Consider the following 12623-nt stretch of genomic DNA (forward strand, 5'->3'; position numbering starts at 1 on the left):
TGGATACTCTCCTTGACTACTTTTATTAACCACGAGTGGTTCGTCCTTCTCATCGAGTCCTTCTTTTTGACTGGGATAAATTTTTGTTGAGTGTTATGAAATATCTGCTTAAATGTCTGTCACTGCTCATGTACTGACCTTCCCCTTTGTCTATTTTCCCAGCCCACTTTAGACAACACTTTCTTCATACCCCTGTAATTGCCCTTATTTAAGCTGCTTGCACTCAAACTGAATTTGAAATTCTACCATGTTGTGATCACTACCCCCTCGAGGATCCTTAACTACGAGATCTCTTATTAATCCCACCTCATTACACATTACTAGATCTAAAATAACCTGTTCCCAGGTAGGTTCTGCAATGTATTTCTCTAACAAACAATCCCTGATGCACTCTACAAATTCATCTTCCATGTTACCCCTGCCAATCTGATTTGTCCAGTCAATATGCAGATTAAAATCACCCATGACAATTGTAGCACCCTTCTTACACACCTTCATTGTTTTCCGATTTACACTTTGTCCTACAGTGAGGCAACTCTTTGGGGACCTATAGACTACTCCCCCCCATGACTTCTTCCCCTTGCTATTCCTTATTTCCACCCAAACTGATTCCACATCATGATCTATTGCACCTATATCACTACTCGCCACCACATTGATACCTTCCTTTTTTAACAAAGCTACCCCACCTCCTTTTCCTTTTTGCCTATTTTTCCGGAACGGCGAATCCTCTTGAATATTGAGTTCCCAATCTTGGTCACCCTGCAATTGTGTCTCTATAATAACTATCAAGTCATATTCATTTATTTCTATTTGTGCCGTCAACTCATCTATCTTGTTACAAATGCTGCATGCATTCAGATAAAGAGCCTTAAGCTTTGATTTTTTAATCATTATTACTCATTCTGTTTCTAATTTCTGCTGCACTCTTCTGCTTAGATTTTCTGCCCCTTCCTGTCACAATTTGATTATTATTTGCCTCTTCACTACCCTGTACCTCTGCTCTCTTGTTTCTTTTTGATTTTTTAAACTTCCCTTCAATTGAACCCTCCCCCCACTAATTCGTTTAAAGTCCTATCTACAAACCTAGTTATACAATTCGCCAGGACACTGGTCCCAGTATGGTTCAAATGAAGCTCATCCCAGTGGAACAGCTCTCTCCTTCCCCAGTACTGGTGCCAGTGCCCCATGAATCAGAATCCATTTCTCCCAAACCAATCTTTGAGCCACGCATTTACCTCTCTAATTTTATTTACCCTACACCAATTTGCACATGGCTCAGGTAGTAATCTGGAGATTATTACCTTTGTGGTTCTACTTTTTCATTTAGCCCCGAGCTGCTCGTAGTCCCTCAGCAGAACCTCTTTCCTAGTCCTACCTATGTCATTGGTACCTACGTGGACCACGACAACTGGATCCTCCCCCTCCCACTCCAAGTTTCTCTCTATCCTCGCTGTTTTAAACTGAACTCCCGCTCTCCCCTCGCTGTTTTAAACTGAACTCCCGCTCTCTCCTCGCTGTTTTAAACTGAACTCCCGCTCTCTCCTTGCTGTTTTAAACTGAACTCCCGCTCTCTCCTCGCTGTTTTAAACTGAACTCCCGCTCTCTCCTCGCTGTTTTAAACTGAACTCCCGCTCTATCCTCGCTGTTTTAAACTGAACTCCCGGCTCTCCCCTCGCTGTTTTAAACTGAACTCCCGGCTCTCCTCGCTGTTTTAAACTGAACTCCCGCTCTCTCCTTGCTGTTTTAAACTGAACTCCCGGCTCTCCTCGCTGTTATAAACTGAACTCCCGCTCTCCCCTCGCTGTTTTAAACTGAACTCCCGGCTCTCCCCTCGCTGTTTTAAACTGAACTCCCGGCTCTCCTCGCTGTTTTAAACTGAACTCCCGGCTCTCCTCGCTGTTTTAAACTGAACTCCCGGCTCTCCTCGCTGTTTTAAACTGAACTCCCGGCTCTCCTCGCTGTTTTAAACTGAACTCCCGGCTCCCCTCGCTGTTTTAAACTGAACTCCCGGCTCTCCTCGCTGTTTTAAACTGAACTCCCGGCTCTCCTCGCTGTTTTAAACTGAACTCCCGCTCTCTCCTTGCTGTTTTAAACTGAACTCCCGGCTCTCCTCGCTGTTTTAAACTGAACTCCCGCTCTCCCCTCGCTGTTTTAAACTGAACTCCCGGCTCTCCCCTCGCTGTTTTAAACTGAACTCCCGGCTCTCCCCTCGCTGTTTTAAACTGAACTCCCGGCTCTCCTCGCTGTTTTAAACTGAACTCCCGCTCTATCCTCGCTGTTTTAAACTGAACTCCCGGCTCTCCCCTCGCTGTTTTAAACTGAACTCCCGCTCTCTCCTCGCTGTTTTAAACTGAACTCCCGCTCTCTCCTCGCTGTTTTAAACTGAACTCCCAACTCTCTCCTCGCTGTTTTAAACTGAACTCCCAACTCTCCTCTCATCGCTTTTTAAATTATCCCTCACTGTTTGTTCTCCATTCACAGGAAACAAAAGGATTGCTATCAGGAAGCATAGTCTGACCAACTTAAAGGACGTTGTTAATGTAGTGAGCCTACAGGATTAATACCCACGTAGATTTTACTGTCCTGTGATTGCCAAGGCGGGAAGTTCGATGGTGAGGATGTTGTGATGGAACCTATGTGCAATACCTCACTCTCGCAGCAGGGGTCACAAGATAATGATCAGGAGTTGGAATTTTCTCCCTGTAAGGGCACTGAGCCCAACTGAACTCACTCAATTGCCAAGTGAGCTCAGCTAACTCAGCACAGACTGATTGATGCAACCACATGAGCAGTGTCCTCATCTCACCTTCTCACGCAGTCCCCATTTCCCTTTATCCCCATCCCACCCCCTCTCCTTCAAACCACCCATCCATTTCCTAAATGTTGGCACAGTTTCTATTTCAATCACTAACTCTGGTGATGAATTCCACCATCTCACAATCCTGCGTGTAAGAGCATTTTTTCTGCACTCTAGCCTCAATCTTTTACATTTAATCATATATCTCTATTCCTTCATTCACGACCCCTCAATCTCTCTAAATCTGCTTCCATTTCTCCTGTCTCATTCCTTTAGCATTGTAAACACTGCAATCAATTCAAGCCAACTTTTGAAGTTTTTTTTGGTATTTCCTCATTCTAGCCAGAGTCCTTGTGACTGTGTTGCTCAATGTCTCAACTGCCTTAATAAACTTCCTATTATAGGATCCCTAACTGCTTACAGAGTTTCAACTGCACCTTTACTTAGATTAGAATTTCATGTTACGTTTGAAAGAGGCAAACATTTCAATAATTATTTCATAATTACTCAACGGATGGAATCTTCAGGCCTGGAGTCTAAGTGCGGTGGTGGGCGGGGGAGTGGGCGAGATTCCCACTGGGCAGTGTGGACGCGGTTTTCCACTGTTCCGCTCATTAATTATTCATCCACGAGGAGCGCAGTGAAGTCGTGGCGGGGCAAGGAGGAAGTTGCCCATCAACAGCCCTTTGAAAATGAATGTGGGGAATAAGTTGTCTTGTGAAATCTCAGAGGGCCGTTTGGAGGCCTGTGACACTGCGCTGTGGGGAGGGGGGGGGTTATCGGTTAAAGAGGCACCCAACTGGGCTGTGTATTGCCCAATGAGGAGAGATGCATGCCTGAGACATGCTAGGAGCATGTTTCAATAATTAGATAGAGAATCAGGAGAGTGAAGCAATGAAGCACATTCACGCAAGATTAATGACAAGTCAATAACAGAACTTTTTTTGTGACATCTTTTGATTATCTGCTCCTATCACTGCTTGCTTGTCCCTACAACCACCCCACCCTCAACTTCTCTCTCACCCCACCCCCCCACCTTAAACCAGCTTATATTTCACCCCTCTCCTAACTATACTCAGTTCTGTTGAAGGGTCGTGAGGACTCGAAACGTCGACTCTTTTCTTCTCCACCGATGCTGCCAGAGCTGCTGAGTTTTTCCAGGTAATTCTGTTTTTGTTTTCAATAACAGAACTCCTTGCTTTGTTCTTAGAGTGCCAATTGCCCAGAGCAATAACAAAGCCTAGCACATTTTGGTGACTGGACAAGCTCCAGATGCATCTTTTAAGCAGGAGATCTGCAGTAATCTGATGTGTCATATACCTTTAAGACAAATGTTGTAATGCAAGATCACATGATCTTAGTACCCAATAGCAGAGTAGCGTGGGCTACCTCTGTAGTCCTGAGTTAGAGTCTAAAGGGTAAAGACAGAGTTTTGAGTTGTAAGCACAGAAACATAGCTGAGTTCCTTTTGTAAATAAACAGAATGTGTTTCTTTTAAGAACGGTCTACAGATCTTTTCTGTCTATGATGCCAACTGGGTCACCCTGACAGAAGCCTATAACCCGGAACCTTTAGCCCCAACAAACCAGGGCACTGGATCCAACAGGATCACAGTCTTGGCACTGGCAGGCTCCCAGGTGAGAAGTAACAGAGCCCCTCAATAATTACACTTCCTCCGTGAACACTGGACATCATGAGTATCAGAAAGAGTGTAGTATAACTGCAGTGACTGAGGATCCCAGCATCTGGTCAAAGCAATCTCACAGCAGTGGGTCACGTCAAGGTGGTGGTGGGTGGGGGAGGGGTGGAAAGGTGCACCTTGAAACGTTCCATGCACTGGCCAGGATTTCAGTAGTGAACAGGCGCCATCACTGAATCCAAGACCTTGAACGTAATAGTAATCTACCAAAATTGGAGCATTGGAGGCTCGGGCTAACTCATTTTTTTTCTCATTGGTGCTGCAGAGATGAGAACTTGAGGACGATGGAGGCTGGATTTATTGCTGCCTGCATTATCACAAACAGACAGGAGAGAAGGTGAAGACGACTGCGATTGCAGTGCCAGGCCAGTCAAAGGGAGAAGCTAAACCCTCAAGAGCCAGGGCAGCAGGGTCCCTCCCGGACACAGAGGACAGCAGAGTTGTGGGCAGCTCTCAAGACAGAACTTGCAAGTCTGATCTGCAGGTGAACAAGAGACAGTGTCACCAAGGCTGCCGCGTGTCCAGGGATCTGCTGACTTACATTTCCCACATTCTCGAGGAACTGGCAGCGTGGGGACTGGGAGGACATCCATTGCCAGTGGCTCTGAATGTAACCACTGCTCCTAACTTCTATGCCAGTGGCTTTTTCCAGGGCTCCATTCGGGACCTGTGTGGGATCTCTCCAGCTTCCACACACAAATGCATTCATGAGGTGACAGATTCCCTTTTCGCCAAGGCCCACAATTACGTCAACTTCGAAGGAGATCAGGAGAGTCAGCAGGCCAGAGCACTGGTCTTTGCTGCGATATTCCCATTCCCACAGGTACAAGGTGCTATTGACTGCGCTCATGTGGCCATAAAAACTCCCTGGCAACAGGTACTGCAATATGTCAACAGGAAAGGATTCCACTCATTCAATGTTCAGCTGGCCTGTGACCAGGAGAAACATTTCATACAAGTTTGCATGATAAATCCAGCAAACTGCCAAAACTCATATATCTTGAGTAGGTCGCAGATCCCTGACGTCTTTGAGAGACCAGAATCTGGATTTGACTCCTCGGTGATAAAGGATACCTGCAATGGACCTGGCTGAACATGGCCGTGTGACAGTCATGGGATGCTGCGGAGAGAAGGTACAACGATGCTCAAATCGCTACTTGAACAGTGGTATTGGTACCTTGAAGATGTGGTTTCGATGCCGGGACAGATTAGGTGGAGCACTCCAGTACACTCCGCAGAGGGTCTCCCAGCTCATCGTGGCTTGTTGGTGCTACACAACCTGGCGCTGCAAAGGGGGGAGGACTTGCAAGATGCTGACATGGGGGTGATGCACATCTTCAGTGAGGAGGACCTTGAAAGGAATGAGGGTGATAAGTTCGATGAAGTTGAGGCTGCAAGGTAAGAGGCCGTGGCATGGGCCAGGTGAGGCAGGCGTTCACATGAGGCTGTCATAGCCAGCAGGTTCCACGGGGAGGATAACGGGTTGTTGCCTGCATCCTTTTCGACAAGTGTCCTCACTCATGGGCCCACGTGAACACCAGTGTTGCTTTCCCTCCCATTGCAACCATGCACTTCAACCTGAGAGTGAGCACTCACACGTTTTGTGAACCATTGTCCTGTTCCTTTAAAGGATGATGAAGCCTCAGGAACATGTGTCCTTGGGTGAGGTGAGGTGCAGCCTAGGGGAAGGTGTTCCGACATCACACCTCAGAAGGCACTGTCTTTTCCAGCATGTCAGCAGCATTCCAATCGCCACTGCAGCTTAGTAGAGCCAGGAGCTGTTCTACTCAGTGCACTTGCAGCAGTATGCCTTCAGTCTGACAAAGCTCCTCAAGGAGATCCATCTGCAAAAATGGAACAACGCACTCTGTGTCACCTCGATGGCGAAGCTGAAAGGTTACGTTTGGGCTGAGGTAGCTGAGGATGTTAAGCAGGTCGAACTAACCTGGTCCTCTCTGCCACCTTCTCCTCCATCACATTGACCTATCTCACTCTCGGTTAGGGGGTGCAGGAGTGTGTTCATCCTGACCTTTCCATACATTTGGACCACCTGAGAATCACAAAGTTCACCCAGTTACTCTGCCCTCATGGCCAGTACTGGCCCTTATCAGCTGCAAAATGCAAAGACACCATGAAGCATTCAAGGTAACAAGTTGTTGATAGTAAAGAGCACTCATCAGATTCATTCCATCCTGGGTTGCATCCCATTGCTACCCTCAACACTGTCAAAAGCTACCATATCCACATCAAGCACGCTCCAAGGCTCCACTGACCACAGCGCATCACCATTCGCATTTATCATCAATGAGCTCAGCGAGGGTCTAGGTGAGGAGACGCTATTCAGGGCCTATGGCTCCGCATCCCTATATTGTGACAAGAGCCTTGTGGCTGCAATGCAGACAACTACAAGCTGAGAAAGGCTGAAGGTTGTAGGGTTGAGCGCCCTACATTTTGTAAAATGAAGTGGCTTCGGGGGTCAGAGTTCCGGCACTTAAAGCTGAGACGGTGCTCACACTCCTCACTCAGCTGAGCAGATGTAGACTCGGAGAGCCAGCAATGCACATGGCAGACAGGAGCACACACACCAGTCCTGAGTAAGGGCACGTAGATTGAAAATCCTGCCAGATGACAGTGAGTAAATGGAGTGTGAGAATATACGACCCTTCTCCATGCATTTACACATCTCTCCATGGATTCGAGACCTTCACCTTACAATAATGCAGATGAGATGGATGGACACCTCAGCAGAATGGACTCTCAGTATGGTTATCAGAGGGTGAGCTGGTGCAGGGTCCTCTCTTGGCTGGGCACTGCCCAGCTAACTGTCACCATGTGCACAGTCCCTGCTATCTCCAGCCAGCATGATGACACACTCCTCATAGGGAATGAGGGCCTTAATTTCGGCCCCTGGTCCCTGGTCTGGGCATTCTCCCTCCTATTGTGTGCAAGCTTGTCTTGCATGAAGGCAAATGGAGAGAGTGTGAGCAGGACACATGCCAAGGCAGAAGATAAGGTTGCCAGCCCTGTGCCTGTGATGAGTGGAACAGTGAATGAGATGAAGACACAATCTACACAGGACATGAACTCAGACGGAGATGTGAAGGTGTGAGATTGAGTGAGTGTGGGATTCCTGTGGTGTCATCCTGCTAATGCCTGATGGGTTTGTGTGTGTGTGAGTTGAGGGTGACTTCTCCTGCTGGAATGGATGAGATCACTTCATCTTCCTCATGCACTAGATTGCAGACCTTTCCTGCTCCTCCTTTGCACTGACCAGCGAAGACACCGCTTCCCATTAGTTGACCTCCTCCATCCATTACTGGACATCCTAGTGAGCCTCCAAAGTGTCCTGCAGGTGGCCCAGCAATGGGTCACTAAATTTGGGAGCAACACTCTTCTTGCCTTTCGGCGCCTGGGGCGATTCTGGCCTGTGGACATTGAGAAGGCTGTGTGTGGATACAGGTTAAATATGGTGCCCGGAGCACAGAGCGCTGAGGTCATGGCAGGGCTGACGAATCAGAGGCTGCCCACCTGCGATCCAACATATTTCCTGTTGTTGCATAATTAATGAGGCGGAAAGTGGACAATGTGGTGAGAAAACCCACCATTGCACCTGGCGGGAACGACACCGCTTTACCCACCCACCACCGCACGGAGGGAAAAATCCCACCCCACGTCCACTGGTTGGAAAATCTAGAGCTGGGGAGCAGTCTAAAAATTAGAGCTTTCAAGGGTGAAATTAGGAAACACTTGTACACACAAAAGGTGATGGAAGTTTTAACTTCTGTTCAGTAAACATCAGCTGATGATAAATCAACTGTACATTCTAAATCTGATATTGATGGATTTTCCAAATGTATTAAAGGCTAACTTTGGTCTTCAGCTATTTACAATTTAATGCAGGTGACTGATTGTAATGTGTTCAAGTTTGCTGCTGATACAAAGTTAGGTGGGAAAGTAAGTGGTGCAGGGGACACAGAAGCTGCAAAGTGGTATAGACAGGTGAAGGGATTGTGCAAGATGGTGGCAGATAGAGTATAATGTGGACAGATGTGAAATTATCCACTTTGGTGGAATAAATGGAAAAGCAGAATAGGTTTTAAAAGCTGAGAGACTAGTAAATGTTGGTACTCGGAGGGAATCACAAAAAGTTAACATGCAGGTACAGCAAGCAATTGTAAAGGTAAATAGTATCTTAGTCTTTATTATGAAGGGATTGAAATACAAGAATAAGGAAGTTATAATTATGCAAGATATTGATGAGACCACAACCAGAATACTGCATACAGCTTGGGTCTCCTTACCTAAGGAAGGTTATATGTCAAGAAAATAAAAAATTGTAAATTTTTCTTCAGTTAATAACCCTGTCATATTTCTTATGTATTGGAAAACAAGTGGTTGAGGTAATTGGGGTAAGAGCCAGAGTGACTGCAAGGGTCTAAAGCCAAAAGTAAGAAATGGTTTTGATATGTTAATGAATCAAGAGGAAATTCAATCAGAGTTTTACATAAAGCAATAATAGGAGTTTTTTTTTCAATTGAGTTGTTTTAGTTCAAAGGGGGATGTATGCAGGTTGTAAATGGTGTAAGGTAAAGATAGGGTAAGTTTGTTTTTACAAGTCTAAGAGCTAGGGTAACGAAACAAGTTTAATAAATTCTGGGAAGAAAGCATTTCTGAAGAGACTGGTTGAGACAATTGAGAGACCAAAGGGAAGGAATGCATTTAAGGAAATACTGAAGACTATGAGGGGGTAGCTGGTCAGATCTCCCTGCTGTCTTAGCAGGGTAGTTGGGCAGAACTCCCAGAAGACAGTTTGTGTGGTGTTTCTGCTCCACACAAACCTCCTCCGAACCCCTCTTCATCTCACCCTATCACTATATCCTGCTATTCCTTTCTCCCTCATATGTTTATCCAGCTTCCCCTTAAATTCATTGATGCCATTCACTTCAAACTGTGGTAGTGAGTTCCACATTCTCACCATACTCTGGGTAAAGACGTTTCTCCTGAATTCCCGATTGGATTATTAGAGACCATTTTTATATTAATGACTCCTAGTTTTGGACTTCCCCAAAAGTGGAAACATCTCCATATTTATCCTATCAAACCATTGCCGAGTTTTAAATACACTTATCAGCTCACCCCTCATCGTTCCAGAGAGGAGTACCCCTCTGCTCAGTCTTCCCTGATTGTCATAAACTTTCATTTCTAGAATGGTCCCTTTCAGATTTTTCCACCTTCTCCAGTGCCTCCTGCATCCTTTTTAATAATATGGAGACCAAAACTGCACACAGTACTCCACATGTCCAAAACAAGCTTAACATAACTTCTCTGTTTTCAATTGTATTAATCTAAAAATAAATCATGCTTTGTTAGTCCCCCCCCAACCCCCACTCTTTCCCCATAGCTCGGTAATGTTTTCCTTGTTAAGTAGTTACTCAATCCCCTTTAGAGCAGAGCATTCCAGATCATAACAACTTGCTGCACACAGTTTCTCTTCATTGTCGCTTCTGTTTCTTTTGCCAATTATTTTAAATCTATGCACTCTGGTTACAGGTACTTCTGTCACCAGAGACAGTTTCTCCTTATTTACTCTCCCAAACACTCCTTGATTTTAAGGACCCCTATTAAATCGCCCCTCAAACTTCTCTGCTCTAAGGAGAACAATCCCAGCTTCTCCAGTCTCTCCACATTAAGTGAAGTCCCTCACCCCTGGTCCCATCCCAGTAAATCTCCTCTGCACCCTTTCCACTTTCATGGTATTTCCTTCCTCAAGTGTGGTGCCCAGAACTGGACACAATCCTTCAGCTGAAGCCTAACCAGCCATTCCAGAAATGTTTAGCATAACTTGTTGCTTTTTATTTTTTCAGTTAGACACTGGTTCTGCATGTTAAACGTCTTCTTGTATTTTGTCACAGTCTCCTCTACATTAACCACATGCTCCAGTCTGGTGTAGTTTGCAAAGGGTAAAATATGTTCTGAGTCCAAATCATTGCTGCATGTGATAAACAGCAGTGATCCCTATAAAACATCACCTCCCAACTTGGGCTATGGACAGTGGAGTGTGACTAACGACAGCTCTTTCAAAGGGCTGGCAGAGAAAGAATGGGATGAATAGCCTTCTCCACTGTGAGAGTCTATGTCTCAAGACATGAACCTATCTTTAACCAAAATGAATCATCTTACCCTTACTGACATTGAATTCTGCCAACCTTTGACCATTCCACCATTTTATCACTGGTTCCCTTCCTTTGGAACTCGGGATGATTAGTGTTCCCGTGTATATTAAAATTGTATTTAGACAGCTTCCCTCGAACCTCGCATCTAAATCACGGGAAGACACGCTGGTCTTTTCCTGCTCCACATCTTAGTCTGTACAAACTGCATTTCTCAATATCAAGGCAAAGGATTTTAAAACTGTTCACTTACCAGGAGCCTTATGCAAATCCCACACAACTGACATTAAACTTTCGCCCCTATTCTCATTGAAATGAGGGCAACAATGAAAGCTGGGCAAGGGAAGGAGGGATAAAGAACAAGAGTGAGAGAAGGAGAGTGTGAGAAGGAGAAGGAGAGTGAGAGGAGGGTGTGAGAACTATCTTGTGTTGTCCACTCGGACCTTCCTGTAACAGGAGGGTGCACAGGTTTGGAAGGGGAGGTCAGGGTGACAGAAAGCGCAGTTAGGCAGCAGTTTACCCTCAGCACGAAGAATTTCCTCAGCTTGTAATCCATGAGGGAGGGGGATGTTGGAACTGGCCCTTCAGCATCTTTCCCGGCCAGGCTCTGGCTCGCTCCTCCAGCTCCAGTCGCTGCTGAACTCCGCTCGCTCAATGTAAACTCCGGGCCGGCCGCAACTCCACCGTCATTCTCCGCCGCTCTGCTCAGGTCCACCACCTGGAACTGGCTGGGATCGCGGTAATCTGCCATCGGGAGGGACCCCCAGCCAAGAAACTGGAGCGGGAGCAGGTGTAGAGAGGAGGAGGAAGGGAGGGAGGGAGGAGGAAGGGAGGAGAAACTCCGGCAGAACTTCCTGCAAATATTTCAATAAAAGCTGAGAACGTTCCCACTAATCAGAGCAGCACTTCCGGGTCCCGACAGGTGAGTCTGGACAGGTAAGTCTCTCCGAGCTCCAGGTGAGTCTGGGCAGGTGAGTCTCTCCGAGCTCCAGGTGAGTCTGGACAGGTGAGTCTCTCCGAGCTCCAGGTGAGTCTGGGCAGGTGAGTCTGGACAGGTGAGTCTCTTCGAGCTCCAGGTGAGTCTGGGCAGGTGAGTCTCTCCGAGCTCCAGGTGAGTCTGGACAGGTGAGTCTGGACAGGTGAGTCTGGGCAGGTGAGTCTGGGCAGGTGAGTCTCTCCGAGCTCCAGGTGAGTCTGGGCAGGTGAGTCTCTCCGAGCTCCAGGTGAGTCTGGACAGGTGAGTCTGGGCAGGTGAGTCTGGGCAGGTGAGTCTCTCCGAGCTCCAGGTGAGTCTGGGCAGGTGAGTCTCTCCGAGCTCCAGGTGAGTCTGGGCAGGTGAGTCTGGACAGGTGAGTCTCTCCACGCTCCAGGTGAGTCTGGACAGGTGAGTCTCTCTGAGCTCCAGGTGAGTCTGGGCAGGTGAGTCTGGGCAGGTGAGTCTCTCCGAGCTCCAGGTGAGTCTGGGCAGGTGAGTCTCTCCGAGCTCCAGGTGAGTCTGGGCAGGTGAGTCTGGACAGGTGAGTCTCTCCACGCTCCAGGTGAGTCTGGACAGGTGAGTCTCTCTGAGCTCCAGGTGAGTCTGGGCAGGTGAGTCTGGACAGGTGAGTCTCTCCGAGCTCCAGGTGAGTCTGGACAGGTGAGTCTCTCCGAGCTCCAGGTGAGTCTGGACAGGTGAGTCTCTCCGAGCTCCAGGTGAGTCTGGACAGGTGAGTCTCTCCGAGCTCCAGGTGAGTCTGGACAGGTGAGTCTCTCCGAGCTCCAGGTGAGTCTGGGCAAGTGAGTCTGGACAGGTGAGTCTCTCCGAGCTCCAGGTGAGTCTGGACAGGTGAGTCTCTCCGAGCTCCAGGTGAGTCTGGGCAGGTGAGTCTGGACAGGTGAGTCTCTCCGAGCTCCAGGTGAGTCTGGACAGGTGAGTCTCTCCGAGCTCCAGGTGAGTCTGGACAGGTGAGTCTCT

The 12623-nt window shown here is 47.4% G+C and overlaps 1 protein-coding gene across 1 annotated transcript in view; it reads right to left on the reverse strand.

Annotated features, from left to right (window-relative positions):
• The window catches only part of LOC144694059 (tumor protein p63-regulated gene 1-like protein), a 120597-nt gene extending 109161 nt beyond the window's left edge, over positions 1 to 11436 (reverse strand). The window contains exon 1 of the mRNA XM_078564422.1: positions 11190 to 11436. Coding sequence (XP_078420548.1) covers positions 11190 to 11420 — 231 coding nt within the window. The 5' untranslated portion in view covers positions 11421 to 11436. The remainder of the gene's footprint in view (positions 1 to 11189) is intronic.
• Positions 11437 to 12623: the final 1187 nt, after the last annotated feature.

Source organism: Cetorhinus maximus, chromosome 19 (assembly GCF_964194155.1).
Source record: "Cetorhinus maximus chromosome 19, sCetMax3.hap1.1, whole genome shotgun sequence".
NCBI classification, from domain to species: domain Eukaryota; kingdom Metazoa; phylum Chordata; class Chondrichthyes; order Lamniformes; family Cetorhinidae; genus Cetorhinus; species Cetorhinus maximus.